A 22,431-nucleotide genomic window follows, 5' to 3' on the forward strand; every position below is an offset into this window, starting at 1 on the left:
TTGTTAACTTGAAATTTTCTAATCAAAATGGACTGTACAGGGCTTCCCTGGTGGCGCAGTGGTTGAGAGTCCGCCTGCCGATGCAGGGGACATGGGTTCGTGCCCCGGTCTGGGAAGATCCCACATGCCGCAGAGCGGCTGGGCCCGTGAGCCATGGCCGCTGAGCCAGCGCGTCCGGAGCCTGTGCTCCGCAACGGGAGAGGCCACAACAGTGAGAGGCCTGCATACCGCAAAAAAAAAAAAAAATGGACTGTACAAATGAGGTCATCTGCAAATCCAACAGCAACTCTTACTCGTCTTTCCTTACTCACCTTGGATGAGCCTTAGGAAAGTCCTGGAAGAGACTACGAATGGGCCATTTTATATGAAAGTGTCATTTTTCTAACAAGAAGGGCGACTAACCAAGAAAAAGTAGTGTAAGAAAAAGCAACTTAATCCCCCCTGAACCATTTTCATTAAGAGACATAAAACTTTAAGTGTACTAGCTTTCTTAAAAGTATTTTAGGGCTTCCCTGGTGGCACAGTGGTTGAGAATCTGCCTGCTAATGCAGGGGACACGGGTTCGAGCCCTGGTCTGGGAAGATCCCACATGCCGCGGAGCAACTAGGCCTGTGAGCCACAACTACTGAGCCTGCGCGTCTGGAGCTTGTGCTCCACAACAAGAGAGGCCGCGATAGTGAGAGGCCTGCGCACTGCAATGAAGAGTGGCCCCCGCTTGCCACAACTAGAGAAAGCCCTCACACTGAAACGAAGACCCAACACAGCAAAAATAAATAAATAAATTACTAAAACTCCTACCCCCACCATCTAAAAAAAGAAAAAGTATTTTATTAGAAAATATTTCAAACATATAGAAAAGTATGGAGAATAATGTAATTAATGCCCATATATATCAAGCTTTAAGAAGTCTTAAGATTTTTCTATACTTGCATTATATCTTTTTGAAAAGGAAGTAATGCATTGAAGACACAGTTGAAGCCCATTGAATCCTTTCCTTATCCTTTCACACCCTCCCTCCCAAGAGGCAACCACTAGCCAGAATTGGTAGTTGTTTTCTTTAGCCATATTTATTACTTTTATTTCAATCTGTGCATCTATAAACAACATATTGCTTTGTTTTGTAAATTTAGAAACTTTATGTAACTGGTATTAAGCCGTTGGTATTAATCTGCAACTTCATTTGTTCATTCAATGTTGTGTTTTTGAAGTGCATATATTTATATATGTAACTTCAGTCTGTTCATTTCCATGACAGTGTAGCATTCCGTTGTACAAATATACCACAGTGTATTTTTCCATTCTCTTCTTGATCACCATTTGGGATCCCAATATCTTGCTGTTGCAAACATGCTTCAGTGAATATTCTTGTACATGTATGAGAGTTTCTCTAGGGTATATGACTGGGTGGAATTGCTGGGTGGTAGGGCACACACGTCATCAGTTTTATTAGGTAGCACCACCCTGTTTCCAAAGGGGGTTGTGCCAATTCACACTCTCACCATCTGTATCCATGTTTCCCTGTTGCTCCATATCCTTGCTAACTCTTGGCATTTCACACTTCAAAATTTTCCCCAATTTGATGTGTGCAATATGCTTTGTTAATGTTGCTTTCATTGGCTTCTCCCTGATGAATTTTGAGAAGTATCTTTTCACATGTGTCTTACCATTTGGGTTTCTTCTTCTTGCATTAGCTTTTTAAGTTTATACACAATATTTACTCTGTGAAAGACCATGAATAACAAAATATGTATTTCTGTTCCATATTATTATAACCAGTGTTTGGAACTAGAAGGAAAAATATGAGAGAGGAGGCATGAAATCAAGGGGAATATATACATATATATGAAAAATATGTACATGAAAGTGGAGAAAGAGGGAGAGAAGAGTGACTCTAAGGACCAGAGAGAAAGATGGGGAAAATGCAATCAGTGTTAGCTGAATGCTGTGTGAATGTAGCTAGTTTTGAAGTGAGGCACACTGCCCTAGAGCTTGGCTTTGAAGTCAGACTACCTGGGTTCAAATCTACCATTTCCTAGCTGGGGACCTGGAGCATATTATTTCTCATGGCCTTGGTTCCCTCATCTATAAAACTGGCATAATAAGAGTATCTCCCTTTTATTAAATGGATTACACATACGTTAGTATAGAGAGTCAGCGTTCAGATCACGTTAGCCATTCTTAACACGGCTCTTAGCAGTTTCACAGCTCTAATGGTAGAATCATAGCTCCTTAGAACTGAAGAGAGCTACTCAAGCAAACGAGTAGCCAAGCCTGGGCTCTGCCACCTAGCATTTAGAGCTGCACTGTTCAGTATGGTAGCCACACTCCAGCTGTGGCTGTTGAACACTTGAAGTGTGGCCCGATTGAATGGAGATGTGCTGTGAGTGTGAAATACACGTGGGATTTTGAAGCTTTAGCATGAAAAAAAAGAATGCAAATTATCTCAATAATTAAAAAATTCAATTACATGATAATATTTTGGATATATTGAGTTAAGTAAGTAAAATATATTACTGAAGTTAGTTTACTTGTTTTTTATACCCTTTTTAGTGTGGTTACTAGAAAATTTTCAGTTACTTGGTTCACATTATATTTCCACTGGGCAGCACTGATTTAGAGGCTCTGAGGCAGAACTGATATGCTACCCATAGCGGGTATCAATCTGTCCCATGTAGCATTCCTTCCTACAAACGTACTAAAGTGTTGATAAGAACATCATGTAGACAGCCAGGTGAAAATTCAAACCCAGAAACAGAGGGAACTTACGGCCAGATGTTCTTCATCTCAGATGACTGATTTGACTTCGTGACACGGAAGTCCCTTAAACGTGGACAGGGAATCTGAAGGGACACCCTGATACAGCCATCTCTACCAGTAGGGAATGAGACTTGAATCCAGGTCTTTGTGAAATCTGGGTGATGTTTGTGACGTGTCAAAGAAACAGCCTGGGATTAAGTAACAAGTATACATTTGAGTTACGAGAGAGAATAAAAGGTCTGTCTTCTGATATGCAGGTATAAGCACAATGTGGTAAAATAGACATATTTATGACCCGGGTAAAGGCCTGACAAAAAGATGGGTAATTTTAGAAGGGCTGAATAGCTGAATGTTGGTAGAAGAAATACTAGGACCTGAGGGATAAATACTGTTTGTTTCTAAACCAGAAAGGTAGGCTTTGTAACAGTCATCTGGTGCTCCCTTGGAACTAAGACTTAGGAGAGGAAAGCTAAAATTTGTTTTCTGGTAGGGAAAATTTTGTTTTAAAATTCACAATATTTTCTGCTCTCAATTACATCTGGGTTTCCTCCTCCCTGGCATTCTGTAGCATCTGAGCCTCTCTTAATCTTCAAAAGATACCTGTTTGTGCAGTCTCTAGGTGATGGTTCTTTGCGTTCTTAAATCTATATGTTTGACTTCCCCCTACTTTCCTGGGCAAAGACTATGCCTCTCACTTCCTTGAAGACCTGAGTCATAGATTTAGAAGTAAATATGACATTAGAGGGGATTTGGAAATAAGAACTGCTAATATTTTTCTAGTGCTTTGCAATTTACAAAGCACCTTCAAATTCACTTGATTCTCCCAACCACCTCATAAGGTGGGTAGAGAAGTATTATTATTATGTTATTATTATTATGTTGTTGTTGGCCTCATTTTACAGAGTAGTGGCTTTTGGTAGCTGGGCCAGTAGGTGCTGAAATCAGAATCAAATCTGGGTCTTCTGACCATGAATCCCACTGTCCTTCCCAGACCTCATTCATTTCACTCCAGAGCATTTAGCCCAGGACATCCTGCTACTGGGGAGTGAGATGTCTGCTGCCTTGGCGTCTTAGCACCACCAAACTGATTTTGTTTGGTTCTTACTGATGTAAGGGGCTTGAACCTTTTCAGGTAAGCTGCCTGGATGAAGTTAGTAGAATTAGGATTCAAATAATTTTAAGCTTGATAAACTAAGCAACAATTTACCAGTGGCTCTCAATCTTAACAGCCTATAACAATAACCGTGGGTCCTGGGGAGTTTTTAAAAAATACCTGTGCCTGGTCCCACCTCCAACTAATGAAATCAGAATGAGGGTAGAAGAGACATTCTCTCTCTCTTTGTTTTAGGGATTATTATGTTCTTGTTTTCTATCATTAGTATGGTTGATGGTATTTCTTCTTCAGTTAAAGAGAAAAAACATTGTAAGTTCTATGATTAAATTAAATTTCTAGCACACTTTTATCCATGGAAGTCTCCTGCTGCCTTTTTTTTCTTCTTCTAAACACGGTTCCTGTTTTTTAGCTGTCAGCTGGCCTTGGCCTCACAGAGATTGGTCAGCCTCTGCTTACACTTGACTCACTTTCTCGGCCCTTGTCTCAGAGCCACCTCCTTTGCACTTCCCCTCCTCTGCCTTACTTTCTAGTTTCTTTGAGCTTCCTTCCTTGTTGTCCTAAGGCTAAAACAGGCTCCTCTTACTGCATCTGCAAAGATATCATAGATATTTCCTCCTCCTCTCCTTTTGCAGCCCTTTTATAAAACTTTCCATCTCTGACCAGAAGACTGATCAAAATCCAGATTCCAAAAAAGAGGAAGCTCATATTGGGTGTTGTAGTGGTTCAGTTGTAGCTTGGTGGACGTGTACACGTGGAGAATTGTGCAGGTGTCATGGGCGGAGGGCATACTCTACTTTCCGGGAATCTGTTCCTGTGGAGCTTCTGCTCCGTGATTGTGATGTGGCTCCCAGGGAGCTGAGCACGGGCACCTCCCTGAGTATGACCGGGCTCTGGCTCGTGTGTCAGCCTGTATGCCCACCCCATAGTATGAGCGAGCCGTGAGCAGCCTACATAGGCTTCATGTTGTGTCTGTCCAAAAGCTCCATGGAACCTGGCTTCTTCCTACCAAAATATTTGGCTAGTCCAGAGAAATAATTGGGATTCTTGGATAAAACGGATTTCTGCTAATCCCTTTAGCCCAGATCAAATCTCATCAGAACTCAACTTCACTGGCCTCTAGTATATGCTTGTTGGAAGGCTGCTCATCGCTAACAGTTTTCCAAGAAGGATGTTGTGTGCCCTGTGAGATAAATGTGCTTAATGACTAAAAATAAAATAATGTATATGATTCTATATTTTATATTCAGGAATGTAACATTCCGGAACACGAACACACACACACACACACACACACACACACACATGCATACACACCCCTGAAAAGTTCTTCATTCTTCAGAACCTACATTTCTATAGTTCTGGAGAATCTCAGCTTTCTTACAACTGTATCTCCTACCCAGTGAGACACTGTTATTTCTCTTCTGGTCTTGGCCCGATTCTTGTGACATTCTCAGCTCCTGACCTTGCTCCTTCTACTGCATTCAACGTCTTCTCCTTGTTTGGTGGCTAGAAAGCACATGACTCACAGAAAGGAAAAAACGAAACAAAATGTGTTGGTTGTACCCGGCAAACGAGAGCACAAGATACAGCATCTGACTTCACATCAGCAGAATTGCATTGTGCCTCTAACCTGTGCTGTTTGGTTCCAGGAGCTCGTGTGAATGCCAAGGACAACATGTGGCTGACCCCACTGCACCGGGCTGTTGCCTCCAGAAGTGAAGTGAGTGATTATCTTATTTAATCTAGCACCTCCAGTTCCTAGAAAGAGAAAAATGCTTTCTGCTGAATTAGGGATTCTCACTGGTGAGCAAAAGGCTTTGACTTGTAATGCAAGAGGGTTACCAAATTGAACAGCTGTTTGTTCAAGCACCTCCTGTGTGTCAGCCATGGTGCTAGGGGCTGACTGGGGTGGTCCAGGATGGACGGTGTGATTCTTGACTTCAGTGAGTTCTCAGTCTGAAGGGGGTGCAAACAGGTAAGCAGATCTGTACAGTACCATAACTGAATTGGAGGAGGAAGCAAATAACTGTCTTCTTGAATAGACGAAGTCTTCCAAGAAGACATGTCAGTTGAGCTAGTCCTTAGAGGATGATAGGGACTTACCAGGCCAGGAAAAGGAGAGAGGGCTGAGGCAGGAGGAGAAACATGCTGTAGGACAAGGGTCATGGAAGTGATTGAATGGTGGGTTCAGTTGGATGTAGCTGGAACACAGGCTGTAGTAGAAGATAAGTCTGATAGTAGAGGCTGGGTCCAATAGCAGAGGGCTGGGTGTCCTCTGAGCAGCGGGGAGTGTTGACAGCAGAGATAAGTTGTGAACCTGACAGGATTTGGAACTTGTGAGGGTGAGATGGAAAAGAAGCCATTGGGTGAATGGTAACACCATTACCATTGGTAACCCAATGGAAGGCAGAGGCAAAGGAGCAAGGGCTGGGGAAGTTAATCATTTCTGTTTGAACATGCTGAGTTTGGCAAACATGTCACTGGAATGTGAGCACCATGATGGCAGGAATTTTGTTTTGTTTCCTGATGTAACCCAAGCCTGGTACATTGTAGGTGTTCAAGAAAGAATTTATTTTGAATGCTGGAAATTTGGGTGAGGATGGCAAATATGTCTTTTAATTGGAACATTTTGTCCATTTACATTTAAAGTAATTATTGATAGGTATGTACTTAATGCCATTTCATTAATTGTTTTCTGGTTGTTTTTGTAGTTCTTTTTTGTTTTTTTTCTTCTTTTGCTCTCTTTCATTGTGATTTGATGACTTTGTTTAGTGTTATGTTTAGATTCTTTTCTATTTTTCTACGTGTATCTGTTGTAGGTTTTTGGTTTGTGGTTACCATATACGTATATGTTGATGATCTCTTAATTTCAAACATATTCTAACAACTCCGAATTTTTCCTCCCCCTGCTATATTTAATGTTTTTGACATCATATTTTACATCTTTTTGTTTTGTGTATCCCTTAACTACTTATTGTGGATATAGATGATTTTGCTACTTTTGTCTTTTAGCCTTTCTACTAGCTTTACAAGTGGTTGATCTACTACCTTTAGTTTATGTTTGCCTTTACCAATGAGATTTTTCCTTTCATACTCTTCATATTTCTACTTGTGGCCTTTTCTTTTCCACTAAGAGAAGTCCCGTGAACATTTCTTGTAAAGCTGGGTTACTGGTGCTGAATTCTTTTAGCTTTTGCTTCTCTGTAAAACTCTTTGTCTGTCCTTCAAATCTGAATGATAACCTTGCCAGGTAGAGTATTCTCAGTTGTACGTTTTTTCCTTTCATTGCTTTGAATGTAAAGTGCTACTCCCTTCTGGCCTGCCAAGTTTCTGCTGAAAGTCTGCTGATTATCATGTCCCTTGTACATGACTAGCTGCTTTTCTCTTGCTGCTTTTATTTTTTATTATTATTTTTAATTTTTTAATATATTTTTAGAAATTTATTTTATTGAAGTATAGTTGATTTACAATGTTATGCTACTTTTTGCTCTATAGCAAAGTGACTCAGTTATACATATGTATACATTCTTTTTCATATTCTTTTCCATTACGGTTTATCACAGGATATTGAATATAGTTCCCGGTGCTATACAGTAGGACCTTGTTGTTTATCCATTCTATATATAATAGTTTGCATTTGCTAATCCCAAATTCCCAATCCATCCCTCCCCACCCGCTCCCCCTCCCTCTCCCCCAGCAAGCTATTGCTGTTTTTAAGATTCTCTTTTTTTCTTTAATTTTTGTCATTTTAATTACATTGTGTCTTGGTGTGGACCTCTTTGGGTTTACTTTGTTTGGGATTCTCTGGGATTCCTGGACCTGGATATCTGTTTCCTTCCCCAGGTTAAGGGAGTTTTTAGCTATTACTTCTCTGCCCCTTTCTCTTTCTCTTCTCCTTCTGGGACTCCTATATTGGAAATGTTAGTACACTTGATGTTGTCCCAGAGGTCTCTTAAACTATCCTCATTTTTTTAAATTCTTTTTTTCTCTTTTCTGTTCAGCTTGGGTGATTTCCACTACTCTGACTTCCAGATTGCTGATCCATTCCTCTGTGTCATCTAACCTACTGTTGATTCCTTCTAGTATATTTTTCATTTCAGTTATTGTATTCTTCAGCTTTGTTTGGTTCTTCTTTATATCTTCTAACTCTTTGTTAAAATGCTCGCTGTGTTCATCCATTCTTCTCCTGAGTTCATTGGGCATCTTTATGATCATTACCTTGAACTATTTATTGGGTTGATTGCTTATCTCTACTTCATTTAGTTCTCTTTCTGAAGTTTTGTCTTGTTTCTTCATTTGGAACATACTCCTCTATCTCCTCATTTTGCCTAATTCTCTGTGTTTATTTCTATGTATTAGGTAGGTCAGTTACATTTCCTGATCTTAAAGAAGTGGCCTTATGTAGGAGATGCCCTATGGGGTCCAACAGCATGCTTCCCTCTGGTCACCAGAGCTATATGCTCTAGGGGTGCCCCCATCTGGGATGTGGGCCCCCCTCTGTTGGAGCGGGTCCAATTATTGTGGGTTTGCTGGGAGGCGGGGCTGGCTCCCACTTGGTAGGCTGTGAGGTTCTGCCTCATGGAGTAGCTGTGGGCCCACTGGAGGATGGGTAGTTTCCCCAAGCAGTTAGCTGTGCAGCCTTGCGGGTGTCGGGCTGGTGCTGGAGGGCAGGTAAGTCCCCCAGCACTAATAGGCTATCAGGAGGATTCCAAAATGGCACTTGGCAGTGCTGACGTCATTGTAGAATGAACTCCCTCAAATGGCTGCCACCGGTGTCTTTATCCTCAGATGGAGTCCCGGTTGCCTTCTGCCTCTCTGAGAGGCTCTCCAAGAATAGCAAGTAGGTCTGACCCAGGCTCCTTTTAAACTACTGCCTCTGCACTGGGACTTGGAGTGTGTGAGATTTTCTACATGCCCTTTAGGAGCAGTCTGGTTCCTAAGCTCTCTGGCTCTCCTGAACATAAGCCCCACTGGTTTTCAAAGCAGAACTTCTGGGAGCCCATCTTCCTGATGCAGGATCCTGGGCTGGGGAGCCCAATGTGCGGCTTGGACCCCTTGCTCCTTGGGGAGGACCTCTGCCATTGTGATATTCTTCCCACTTCTGGGTTGCTGACCCAGGTGTATGGGTCCTGAGTATACTGCACCTTAGCCCCTCCCATCCATCTCATTGTAGTTCCTTCTTTATATCTTTAGTTGTGGGAAATCTTTTCTGCTGTCTTCAGGTCATTCTCATAGATAGTTGCTCTGTAAGTAGTTGCAATTTTGTTGTGCCATTGGGAGAAGGTGAGTTCAGGGTCTTCCCACTCTGCCATCTTGGCTACATCCCATCCTTCCTTTTGTGAATTCTATCCTATAGCCATTACTTTATGCCTCCCCTATAAAATAGCTGGGGAAAGGGAAGCATGCTCGAGAGGGGAAGAACAGAGAAGGTTTGGGCTGGTCTTTTGGAGTTTTGCTATTAGCACTTGCCAAAGAAGATACGTGTGTTCAGTAAGAGAGCTGGCACATCTGTCTATTGCTTAGACGGGGCAAACAGTGATACTCCTTACACAAATATGTTTTAAAAGCCATTTCTTCATTGAAAGGCTTATAAACTCTATATTGTCTTCAAAACCCCTGTGCTTCTAAAATGTGGGTAATTGATCTCTCTCAGGGCTTCAAGGTTCGGGGTTCAATCAGGGAAGCCGAACCACAATAAGAAATATAGATAGGACGTTTATTATAGGAATTAGAGCTTACACAGTTGTGTGAGCTGCTGAAGAAGTTTATGTAAGGCTATCCCCTTGGTTTCTGTGTGGTCCTAAAGTCACTGTAGGCCAGCAGGGTCTGCAGTTGAAAAGAAAAGCTAAACATGAAATGGGGGAAAACAGGGATAAACTGGAACCCCTGTCTGTCTCTCACTGCCTCTGCATCGTAGATGTGGGTGCCTTGCAGAAGCAGCTGTGTGCTTCACCTCTGAGCTTGCATGCACCTGGCCCAGGAATGGGAGAAACTGAAGAAGATATGGCAGGATCTGAAGACGCATCAACCTGGTACTGCCCTTTGCCAACACAGTGATGCAGCTGGTCTGTGACACCGTGCACAAGCTGCCTCAAACCTGGCACCCAACATGCCAGTCAGTCTGTGGTTTCACGTATGCCTTCCAAAACTCATGCAGATTTCTCCAGCACCAACCCTAAATGGAACAGTACAGCGGAGGGAACTCTGCAAAATGTCACTCAGCTTGGCTAACACAGCACAATATAAAACTACCATTGAAATTGTTCTTCTGTTTTAATTAAAAAGATCTTCTAGGCAGTAAGTTCTTTGCAATGAGTGGCATGCCTATTGCTTGTCATTGTATGTTTAGCATCTAGCCTGCACAGGAGACAATTGTTTTTTGAGTGACTCATTAAAGACTGGGTTTTCCACGTAAGCTGTGTTAACCTGGTTCTCTGTAAAACTGCTAACCTGGAGCTAGTATACAGCACAGAGAACGCTGGTGGTAATCATCTTTCATGCATGCAAGGTAAACTAACTTGAAGTTTGTTTATGGGAGCGTGGCACTAAAAGCAAGTTAAGCCACTGGATCCTGCAAAATCAGAACAAGTTTCAAAAATAGCATGCAACAAGATATCAGGTTAAGTCAAAGTTATCAGTATACGTCAACATTTCTGAGCCTTCTTTCCATCAGGCAAATTTCATGTTTGGATTTCTATGCCTGGAAAAATAGTGTTCATTTGCTAAATTCATTTCCTGAGCCTGTTATAGCAATAGGAGTGTCAGGTCATAATACTGATTAAACATCCACCCATGCTTGACATTATAAAAGCTCCTCTGCAGACAAGAAAGTAGATCAAGAAATGGTCATATCCCTTAAAAACTGTCCAAAATAGATTGGGTTGTGGAGATGAACCTTTAAGGCTTAACTTGGTACTGACCAGGCTGCACTGTGTGCTCCCTTCTAGGCCCAGTCCCCTCCTCCTCCCGCCACCACCTGCTCCCCATGCCTGGGATTCCCAGGGAGGAAACACCAAACAGATAATTGGAGCCTACCAGTGCTGTGTTCTCACTGACCCGCCCAGGCCACCATTCATCCCCCTCTTTCTCTGACTGCTCCCACAGCTGTGAAGAAATGAAGAGAGTCTCATATGAAAATATTAGGGAAACTTATTTTGCAATGCTAGATAACATACACGAGCAAGACTTGGGGCTGCCAGGGAGAATTATCTGAAGTGCTGCTGTGAATTATTTCATATCGTTTCCCCTGTTTAGCTTATTCTTGTTGCTTTTTTGTTTCCCGTGGAAAAGAACAGCTGTAGGGGAAAGGAATGAAACGCATGCCAACCTGGAGGGTTTGACACATGTTTATTGAAGCCCACTCTGTGGAAGGCGCAGTGTTAAGTGTGGACCTTAAGGGGGTACAAAGTGTCCCTTCCTGGACAGTGTGTGGAGGGCAGACAACCAGTACACAACCAGTACACAACCATAGAGCCTACTGTGGCCTGTGTCCAAATGTGTTTGACCTTTCACACATGCATTTTCTTCTCCAATGAACTGAGAGTAGCACCAAAGGATTTGCTGAACTTGTCGCTTTTCTGTTCTGGAGGCTATTTTGTGGTTAGAAATGTTGAAAATAGTTGTATCCTGTCTTTGGGGTGTAGAATTGAGGATACTGTGTTCAAATATGTATTGTCACGTGAACATTTATTGAGCACTTACTGTGTGCTAGGCAGTGTGCTAAGCACTTTCTGCACATTATTGCATTTTAGCCTCTGAATCACTCTCGGAGATTGACACCGTTATTAATCCTAATTGAGGAAACGTGATCTCAGAGAAGTTAAGGAACAAGCCTAAGACACCACAGCCAGTAAGTGGAGGAGGGTGTAACCCGAAAACCTGCTCTCCTAACTGCCGTGCTCCACTGCTGCCCTCACGTCACATGGGCACCCCTAGGGATACTGGTCCAACTAATAAGATGCATCTATTTTTGTGTCTGTGCAGACAAAAGTCTGACAGGTATAAAAATGCTTCCCAGATCTGATCAGGAGAAGCATTTTATTTTATAGCTTAAATTTTAAACATCACATTTTCCCCTTCCCTCTGAAAAACGTTGTCATTATGGTGGGCTAAATGCTAATAGACAGGAGAATCGGAAAAATTATATGGGAGACTTGAATGTTATTGCTTTCCATAAATTATCTTTATGATTATAAAATGATGGTCACATATAGAACATATATCGTACCTGGAATGGGAAGAAAGTAAGCATCTTATAACCTATTAGAAGGTAGATGAGTAGTATTCAGATTTAGTGTGCATTGAGATCATCTGCAGTGCTTGTTAAGTAACTGTTCTAACACCGCTATATATAAAATAGATAAACAACAAGGACCTACTGTATAGCACAGGGAACTATACTCAATATTTTGTAATTTCATGTATATATATAGCTGAATCACTTTGCTGTACACTTGAAACTAACACAACGTTGTAAATCAACTATACTTCAATTTAAAAAATAAATTAAAAAAATTATGCACACACACAAAGTACCTCTTCTAGAACCTCACCCCCGGTGATTTTGATGAAGCCTGTAATTGAGCCTGGAAATCTGTATTTCAGAAAGAAGATTCTGATGCATGTGGTCTACATACCACACTTTGAGACCAGAGATTAAAGATTGGAAATACTTTCGTATTTGGCCTTCCCAATGTTTAAAGCCAGTGGTTCTTTTTTTTTTTAATACTTATTTATTTTATTATATTATTTATTTTCTTTATTTTTTGGCTGCGTCTGGTCTTAGTTGCGGCACGCGGGATCTTCGTTGAGGCGTCCCGGATCTTTTTTGCTGCGATGTGTGGGCCCTTCCTTGCGGCGCGCAGCCTTCTCTCTAGTTGTGGCGCGCCAGCTCCAGGGCGTCTGGACTCTGTAATTTGCGGCACGCGGGCTCTCTCGTTGAGGCAGGCGAGCTCAGTAGTTGAAGGGTGCGGGCTTAGTTGCCCCGCGGCATGTGGGATCTTAGTTCCTCGACCAAGGATCAAACCCGCGTCCCCTGCATTGGAAGGGAGATTATTTACCACTGGACCGCCAGGGAAGTCCCCCAGTGGTTCTTGAACAGTTTGAATTCTTTCCCATCCCCAAGTCTTCCCTTTGTACTACTAGTTCTTAGAATAATTGTACTCTAATAATAATTATAATAATAAAGTGCAAGTTTAGTTTAATAATAGGTACTTTTAGAAGAATAATTTGATTAATTTGAACAAATTAAGCACCAATTTATACAATTCTTACAGGATATGAAATTACTATGATCAATAGAGGGTAAAAGCCCCAACTGGTTATTATTTTACATTAATAGAGTGAATGCCTTCGGGACTCGAGTGCAGCCCCAGGGACCTCAGCCCATGTAAATGTCTTGTTAATTTTCCTGCTGTATATAAAAAAAAGTCATGTTAGTTTTTGCATATTATTACTTAGAGAGTTTGCTAATGATTATACCAATATATTTATTCTACCCAAATTTATTGAATATACATTAGGTGCCAGATACCTGCCAGGCTTTGTGGCAAGTATAGAAAATTGTATGAGACTCAGACCCTGGTCTAAAGCAACTTACCATTTATAAAATTTGACATTGTTTATGCCTACAAGGACTCTGTATAGTCATAAAGCATTACTTTTCCATGAGTAATTTATGATCACTTAAATGCAATGCACATTTGAGAGTAAGAAAAACAAATATTAGAGGCAGCAGTTTTTAAGGCACATGTATCCTATTTCTTCTCATCTTTTCCATGTGCCACAGTGTATGTTTCTACTTCTTATACAGGGTTGGAGTGACTTTTTATAAAAGGAGAAAGTCATAAAAAGTAGAAATAATATGACTGCAGATGCCATCTCCAGTTCCCTCCTGTGTCACATCCCGTGACAGTTCCTCCCTCTGTCTGTTATTTCTGTGTCTCATATGGGACAGCCTACTGTGGAGTGTAATCCAACAAGGCCTACAGCCCTAAGGCTGAATGCTAACTAGGCTGATCCCTCCACTCAGGAGAAATGCCGGAATCCTCACACATGCTTGTTCATTAAAAAAGAAATCAAGGCTTTGAAGCAGCATTGCTCACAGTGTGGCTTGTGACTAGTCTGAGTCTTTTTGTCTTTCCTTTTGTGACATGAGTGAGCATTTAGCAACTTTTAGAGAAATGTGATAGAGTAATTTCATGCCTGCTAAATTAAATGATAAAATAATTGAGTTTATAATTTCTTTGTCTTTTTTCATTTTATTATTCTTCTAATTACTCATGATGAATTTGAAATAATAATAATTCAAAAAAAAACCTGTCCCTTCACCACAGATAGTTTGAAAAGTACTGTTTTAGTATCCTTTCTTGATTCAGAAATTGTTCAGCTTCCCTTCCCCCACATTAGCTTCTTTTTAACCTTGAAAGTTTCTGTCAGCGCAAACTCCTAGCTGTTAATTTTTTAACCAACGTGTAATACAGGAAAAGAGAGACTTCTTTTGATTACAAAAATCAGTAATTCCCTAAATAGCCATAGAATTACTTCCTCTTAAAACCAAGTTAAAATGCTTACAAGATTAAAATTTTTGAAAGAGAAGTGCAACTTTGAAAAAGGAAATTGTAGTCTTTTTAAATCAAAGCTTCGTTTTTGTGAAAACATTGTACTACATTTCTATTAAATGTAGGAAGCCAGTTTGTCAGGCTAAAACTTCAGAGTTAAAAAATGTAAATAACTAAGGAGAATTAACATTTCAAAGTATTTATGTCAGGGTGCTTGGCTGTTACTGTGTGCTGAGTAAGCTCTGACCTAGTAGAAAGTGCATGAGCCCTTAAACCCAGGCTGGCAAACCATCTTCAGCCATCTTCCCTATAAAATGAAGCTGCCTATCAAATGAGGGGGCAATCCAGAAGACCCCTGAGGCCTTTTCTACTTCTAATATCCGGTATATCTGTGAATTTAATTCCATAATCATTTTATACTTGCATTTTCATTTTTTTAAAAAAGGTTAATCCTTGGAAATTGAATAAGAACCCCTCCTTTGTATACTAAGTATTCCTTGATAGAGTCCTTTCTTGTCAAGTAAGATGAAAACTGTTCAATTCACTATATAAGCAGATATAAAAGTAAAAATGGAGAATGGCAAAGTTAAAACATTTTATAAAATTGGAGAAATAAAAGTAACGGTTATTCTAGGTGTCCTTGAACTGTGAAAGTGAGTGTTGGTACAAAAGACACATGGTGTGGGCTTCCCTGGTGGCACAGTGGTTGAGAGTCTGCCTGCCAATGCAGGGGACACGGGTTCGTGCCCCGGTCTGGGAAGATCCCACATGCCGCGGAGTGGCTGCGCCCACGAGCCATGGCCGCTGAGCCTGCGCCTCCGGAGCCTGTGCTCCTCAACGGGAGAGGTCGCAACAGTGAGAGGCCCGCGTACCGCAGAAAAGACACGTGGTGAAATGGGCACTCACGTGGGAATTATGTAAAGTTCACATGAAAAGAAATTTATTAGAGACCCTACCCACTTCTTTTTTTCCTATCTGATCAATGAACTTGAACCTTTTCCTTTTCTAATTTTTTAGGTATAACCCAGATGTTGGTCAGGGGCATCTAGCCTTCTAAATGGATATGACTGACCAGAAACCACTTGTTCAAAGTCTGATATTCTCCCAACAATTCCAAAGAATTCCTGGAGATTGAAGTTTTGGTTGCCTGGCTCCACAAGCCTGCTCTTGCTGCACTCATTGGGTTTATGCATCAGCTTTCTCCTCTTCCCTCTTGGCCTGTTGACTCTGTTCCCACCCAGATGTACACCTCCTCCCTGGGATGCAGGACCACGTCCTCTCTGCAGTCTCTCTGTCCTCATCCCTTCCTTCCTGCCAAGCTCTAAATGCTTCCCACTCTATCATGCAGAGCAATGCAACTCTGTTTGGCCCCCTCCCAAAATTCACTGTAGACCCACCATCACATAGCAAGAGCTGAACTCAGAGGCCTCTGACTCTTTTCATAGGACCTGCCCTCCTTAATAGACTATTTGGACTTAAAAATAGTATTTTTTCATGCTGGTAAATAACAATATTTTATTTTAACCAGATTTGATAATTTATAGTTTGTGGTAATTCAAACAGAGAGCTAGTCCAGGGGGGTCTGCAAACTTTTTCCATGAAGGGTGAGATAGTAAATATTTTAAGCTTTGATGGCTGCATGTGGTCTCTGTCACAAATACTCAACTCTGCTGTTATAATTTGAAAGCAACCATAGATAATATGTAAACAAATGAATGAGGCTGTGTTCCAATAAAATTTTATTTACAAAACCAAACCAAAATTTATCTGATTAAAATATTTGTAGAAGTATTGTCTCCTTAAGAATACATTTTTTTCCCCACAAACTCTAAAAGCACTTATTTATATATAAACCATAACTGGCATATGAATGTATATTTTCTTTGCTTAAAGTATTGCTGTGTGTACAATGCAAATCATTCCTAAACATTCGTTTAAAAGTAGGGCCTCTCCTAGGTAATATCTCATTCACCTAGTCGCAGTTACTCTAAGAGCAATCACATTTTGTTACCTTTAAAAAACAAATTTCCCATGAATTGGTCTTATAATATAAAGTTGTGAAATGTTTCTGTACATTTTCTGTCTTGTTAGTCTATCCTGAATTTACATAATATTTAATGCAAAACAAGAATCTGTACAAGTACAGTAAAATAATATGCAAAGCAAAGGTATTAAAGAGACAGTATGTATTGTTATTTTGCTGTGAATGTGTGAAAAGGATATATACCGTTTTTTATAGTACTGCTTTTGAGATGGTTATCTCCAACCCTTTTGGCCACGTATCTGCAAAACGTTTGCAGCATGCATCTCCAGAATATGCATCTCATTTATTTATAAATTATATATAAGAACTACTATCATTAGATAATATTTCAAGGCACAGGTGAAATGTTAAAGTGAGGCTTTTCATTTGTCCTAGTCTTAAATAACCATATAGATAATAGACTTTTGTTTTATATATAAATTTATTTGTTTATTTTTGGCTGCGTTGGGCCTTCGTTGCTGCGCACGGGCTTTCTCTATTTGCGGCGAGCGGGGGCTACTCTTCCTTGCAGTGCGTGGGCTTCTCATTGCAGTGGCTTCCCTTGTTGCGGAGTATGGGCTCTAGGCGCATGGGCTTCGGTAGTTGCATTATGTGGGCTCAGTAGTTGTAGCTCACGGGCTCTAGAGTGCAGGCTCAGTAATTGTGGCGCACGGGCTTAGTTGCTCCATGGCATGTGGGATCTTCCCGGACCAGAGCTCGAACCTGTGTCCCCTGCACCGGCAGGTGGATTCTTAACCACTGTGCCACCAGGGGAGCCCTAGATAATAGACTTTTGATGATTTCTCTGTTTTTGCCAAGCTCTTGTCAGATCTGATTAAATTTGTCATTACTTTTACCTTGTAATGTAGATGATAGAAAGCTTTTACGAGGAGTAGAGGTGTCAGCTCTGTGACTTTCACATCATTTATGCTTGCATTGGTATTATTATTATCTTTAATCTGTGGGTTCCTTGCATAAATCTTGTCCATTTTAGGGTGTTTTTAGGTTAAGGATACGTATTACAATCTGTAAATGGACTCGGCAGGCCATCACTCTGTATTTCAGTGCACTCAAAGTGAATGAATGGAGAGGGCAAGCCCCACCCCCCCCAGCACTGTGGAAGCCCTACCCCTCCCTGAGGGCATCTCCAACACTGTGAGGCAAGATCTTCCATGGAGCTGACTGAGGGCAGGACACCAATCCAGAAGTTAAATGCCAGTTAAATGCTTTCCTTTTTAAAGAAATAAAATATAAATGGAGGTTCCAATATTTTCTTCCCATATCACAATTGACTGCACATCTACATAAACTGCATAATTTATGAGATGAAAGTTGATAAAAATATTATTTTTCTCTTATTTAAATCTTAATGCTTATATTGTGATCCAGCTTTTCTTTTATTTTTTGTTCACCCACCTAGTTTTTAGGATAGAGCCTGACTAATGTTTCCTTCAATCTTCCATAGTTCTAACGGTGTTTTTTACATAGTAAGCAAGCGTTAATAATACATGTACACATGTTTCACTCTAAAATGGGCTCAAGGACTATTTAATAGTCATTATCATCAGTTGTGCTGAGGATGGGTGGCATATATCTTTTTTTTTTCCTTTTTGGTAATCTTAACAAATTGATTGTTTGCTTGGATCCTATCAGTTTATTGCCCTTTATTTACAGCATCTAAATGGAGCCCCATTGTTTTCTTAAAGTGTATTCTCTAATTTGCAAAGTTAACTTCTTTTTGCTCTCATTCTACTGTTCAAGTTAGCCATTCATCTCAATATATTGCCACTACTGATTCATGGAACATTTTTTTTATTTCATCATTTATGTCCCTGGTTAAAATGTTAATTCTGAGAGTTCAAATCAACCTCTTTTTTGGGATTCTTTATATACCTGCATGATAAAGTTGATAGACAGTCCAGGTCTTTGGGGATTAAGGTGGACACGGGTAAGTTCTTTGTCCATGAAGGGTGGCAGGAATGTGGCACTAATGCCTTTCATTGGTCTATTGATGCCACATTGACAAGATGTCCATAAAGGAGCCAGGGACATCCAACTGGTCTCAGGGATGTCTCTAGACATAAAGAGAAACAACCGACAGCCGTTCCCTTCTCTCGAGAGAAGCTATGTCCTTTACTTGAGTAAAGAGAAGAGTGTCCTCAATCCTGGCTGCATAACAGAGTCCCCAGGGAGCTTTACAGACATTCTGAGGCCAGTTAGAATCAATACTGAACCGTCATGTGTATTTTTACTCCCCAGGTGATTCCATTGCACAGCCAAGGTGGAGAGTTATAGTTCAAGAGGCTAATAAGATGATTAGGTCGATAGAAGGAAAATCAAAAGTGGGAGACTCAGGAAGGGTGAAGGGACTCAATAGCAGAAAAGAAGTCTCATTTTAACATAGAAAATATTGGGGAAAGAAGGAACAATTTCGTAACTTCAAGTTGATGGTGGTAATAGACATCCTCTACCCTTGACCGCTTATTGATCAACACAGGGAGGGTTGAGATTTGACCAAGAGAACCAAAGATTTATAAATTGATCCAAGAACGTCTGGAGAGCTTTGGGGCCTTTGGCTTTGGAAGATGGAGGCTTACCGACAAATGTGGCTAACCTCGGGGGATCTTTGGGGGCCCTTTGGTCTATGGCTGTTGTAACCTGCTGTGCACACTTGGACATGAGTGCTCTCGTTTGGCCTAAAGATACCTTATATTTCGTAAGGAAACCTTACACTTGGAAGTTTATTTGGTTTTGGAGTTTTGCCAGGGCTCTTGGCCTAACAGAGAAAGGGAGAGTGAATCTGTTTTAATCTGTGCCACTCTTTTAATCTTCATCCCGTATGACCTTGCTTGTCTCAGAAGAATATATGTCATGAGCCAGGCTGTCATGAGCCAGAAAGGGAGCCTTTCCCTTTCTGTAGTTCCAGGGTCTGGTGAAGCATCTTATACGCAATAAGAATTGACTGAGTGTTTGTCAGTGACCCCTGCAAATTCTGCTTTTGTTGTAGGAAGCAGTGCAAGTGTTGATTAAGCACTCGGCTGACGTCAATGCGAGGGACAAGAACTGGCAGACCCCACTCCACGTGGCAGCAGCCAATAAGGCTGTCAAGTGTGCAGAAGTCATCATTCCCCTGCTGAGCAGCGTCAATGTCTCTGACCGAGGGGGACGCACAGCCTTGCACCACGCCGCTCTGAATGGCCATGTGGAGGTCAGTGTCCTCATCATTGAGAGCAAGAATCCTCCCCACAGACCCTCTTAGCCCCATGTGGAACCTAATCTCATTGCTGAGGCTTTTAGATAATGTGACAATAATATTTGTACACCAAGCCTTAGGCAACTGTACCTATTTTTAAATTTAGAGCCACAATGAATTGAAAAAGTAGCCGACACCTCAGTCTTTCCCTCTGACACACATGCCGCAGGTTGGCCGTGGTGTCTTCCTACTTTGAACTTCAGATCTCTGACCTGTCTTTAGATTGGACATGAATTTGGCTCACATCACCTGCTGAGGGTGAGGACCCCTCACCATTACAGAGTATACGCTTGATTTCACTGTCGGTTATCTTTCAGATGGTTAATTTACTCTTGGCCAAAGGGGCAAACATCAATGCGTTTGACAAGAAGGACCGGCGTGCTCTGCACTGGGCAGCTTATATGGGTAAGGATTCCGTGAATGGAGAGCAAAGTGCAGATAACTTGAACTACAAAAGCCCCGGGTTTCTCACTGACCACGCAGGTTTTCTCTTGGGCGAGCCTGACTTCTTTTCAAGCTTGGGATTCAGTTGAATTAAGATTTGGTCCTTGTACTGGCATGCACAGAGCACTCTAATTGGGCAGTTGCTTTGTCAGAGATTTATTTATCCTACAAAGAGCAGGAGGGATGAATCATGGCATGGCCTTCATTGAATGTGTTTCAATCTGGATTGGAAAGCTGCACAAATTGTGCTTATTTTAACTTGTTATGGCAGCAAAATAAGGTGTTTAAAGAGAGAGAAGGACGGGCTAGCAAAGCAAGGATGTAAATTTCATTTGTCTTTTTATTTATAAATATTCCTGAAAGAAACAAAAAGGAAGGAATAAAGGACAACACCCTGACTGTCGTGTAGGTGGAGGTGCCCAGAGTCACTGTGGGTGATTCTGCTACTGCACTGCCGACAGAGCTGGGGCTTGCTCCTTGTTTCTGCCAGCTTGGGTGCGGAAGACAAAGGAAGACATTACATTTCTGTGCTTTTCCTCTTCACTTTTGTTGGCACTAATACCACTGACAAATGAGAGCCCTCATAGAGTTTATTCTCAGTGTTGACTCTTGGGAAATGAAGAACTAAAAGAACTAAGATCCTTCCTTTGTGTTTCTAATTGGAGAACATCCTGCAATTAGAAAAGCAGAAAAGCAGGATTCTATCAGCACCAAGTTATAAACACCCTGACTGCCCATCACAACACAGGAGATTGTGAAAGATCTACACAGTGGGACACTATGCAGTAACTACAGTGGTGATATCATTAGTATTTTCTTAATATAGAAAGATTCTGTGATATGTTAAGTGAAAACAGATCATAATACAGTATGAATAATACAATCCTCATTTTTGTTAAAAATATCTATAAAATGAAAACAACCTGGGATGTATTAAACACTGAAATATTAACTGAGTATCTCAAGGGATTGTGGATGATTTTGGTTTCCTTTTAACACCTTTTTGCCTTTTCTGAATCCTTTTTAATAAGTCTACGGACCTTTTATTATCATAAAAAAATAGTAATGTTAATTGTGGGGAGAAAAAAGAGAATGGGTTGGGGCAGGGATGAAATAAATTCTGTGGCTATAGATAGGCCTGAGTGAATTCTTGGACTTAAAGAAACAGAATCTTAAGATTTTGCACGCATTATCCTTTTTTACAAGGTGACATGGACTTTCGAGTTGTCTGAAGCAGGTTGGATGTCTGCATGGTCCCTGCAGGACTGGAGCCAGTGAGCGTTTGCCAGATGATGTTTAGGCAGAGCACACACTGAGCTAGTGTGACGTGGGACTCAAAGAACCTGGAGTTTCACGTTTGTTCTTTGCTGATACATGGCTAAAACATATGTGTAGAATTGCTTTAAAGCAATAAAGTTACATTTTTGTGTGTCATCGGGACACATATAGGAAAACATATACAGATGACTATCTTTAGGGACTAATGGACAAAACCAGGGCAAAGAGCTCAAGATAGCACCGCCAGTAATTCAAAATAGTTTTTTTCTGTACATAAGTCTTCATAAAACTAGCCAAGACAAAACTCTGTCTCTCTTGTATACACACACACACACACACACACACACACACACACACACACACACACACACACACACACACACACACACACACACACACACACACACACACACACTCTTTAGGCCCTGGAGCCAGTACTCATCTTCTACCCTTCAGTTATCAACAATGTTTAGAGCAATGATCTTGAAGCATCGAACAATCTTTAGTCAGGAAATAAAGGTCAAATACATTTATCGCTGTATATGTAGCAAGATAGAGAACAAAGGAAGATATTCTAGAAAATATGCCAACAGGAGTTGTAACTAGAAGGGTTTTCAGTTTAGCCAGCAATTCATGAGAACTTGAAGTTGAACCATAGGAAGTTGCCATTTTTGTGGGCCCAGAAAAGGGTCAAACAGCAGCAGTTGCATATGATTTAACAATAATCTGGAGCTGTTCTGATTAATTGATCTTTTTTTCTTTCATTAGTTTTTCCAAACCAAACTGTCATTGTTAGACTTTTCAGTGAAGAATGGCAATTGGTTTCAAAAGCATTGCTTTCATTTGACGTGATTTTTTTTTTAGTCTCTGGTTCTAACATATTGGCAGGACCTCCACATTATTTATTTGTAAACAGGCATCGACCTCCTTAAAGAGAAGGCTCACATGTGAATCATCTTCTTTCTTCCCACAGCACTTACATGATGCCTGACACATAGTACGT

The 22,431-nt window shown here is 40.9% G+C and overlaps 1 protein-coding gene across 7 annotated transcripts in view; it reads left to right on the forward strand.

Annotated features, from left to right (window-relative positions):
- Positions 1 to 22,431, forward strand: part of ANKRD44 (ankyrin repeat domain 44) — a 327,191-nt gene that overhangs the window by 179,441 nt on the left and 125,319 nt on the right. For all 7 annotated transcript variants that reach the window (XM_089916548.1, XM_089916546.1, XM_089916545.1 and 4 more), the window contains 3 exons: positions 5,521 to 5,591; positions 19,461 to 19,661; positions 20,024 to 20,111. In XM_089916548.1, the coding sequence (XP_089772674.1) occupies positions 5,521 to 5,591; positions 19,461 to 19,661; positions 20,024 to 20,111 (360 nt within the window). The remainder of the gene's footprint in view (positions 1 to 5,520; positions 5,592 to 19,460; positions 19,662 to 20,023; positions 20,112 to 22,431) is intronic.

This window comes from Delphinapterus leucas, chromosome 8, assembly GCF_059928025.1.
Source record: "Delphinapterus leucas isolate spDelLeu-1000000601 "Yukka" chromosome 8, BTC_Dleu_Yukka2, whole genome shotgun sequence".
In the NCBI taxonomy this organism is placed as follows: Eukaryota; Metazoa; Chordata; class Mammalia; order Artiodactyla; family Monodontidae; genus Delphinapterus; species Delphinapterus leucas.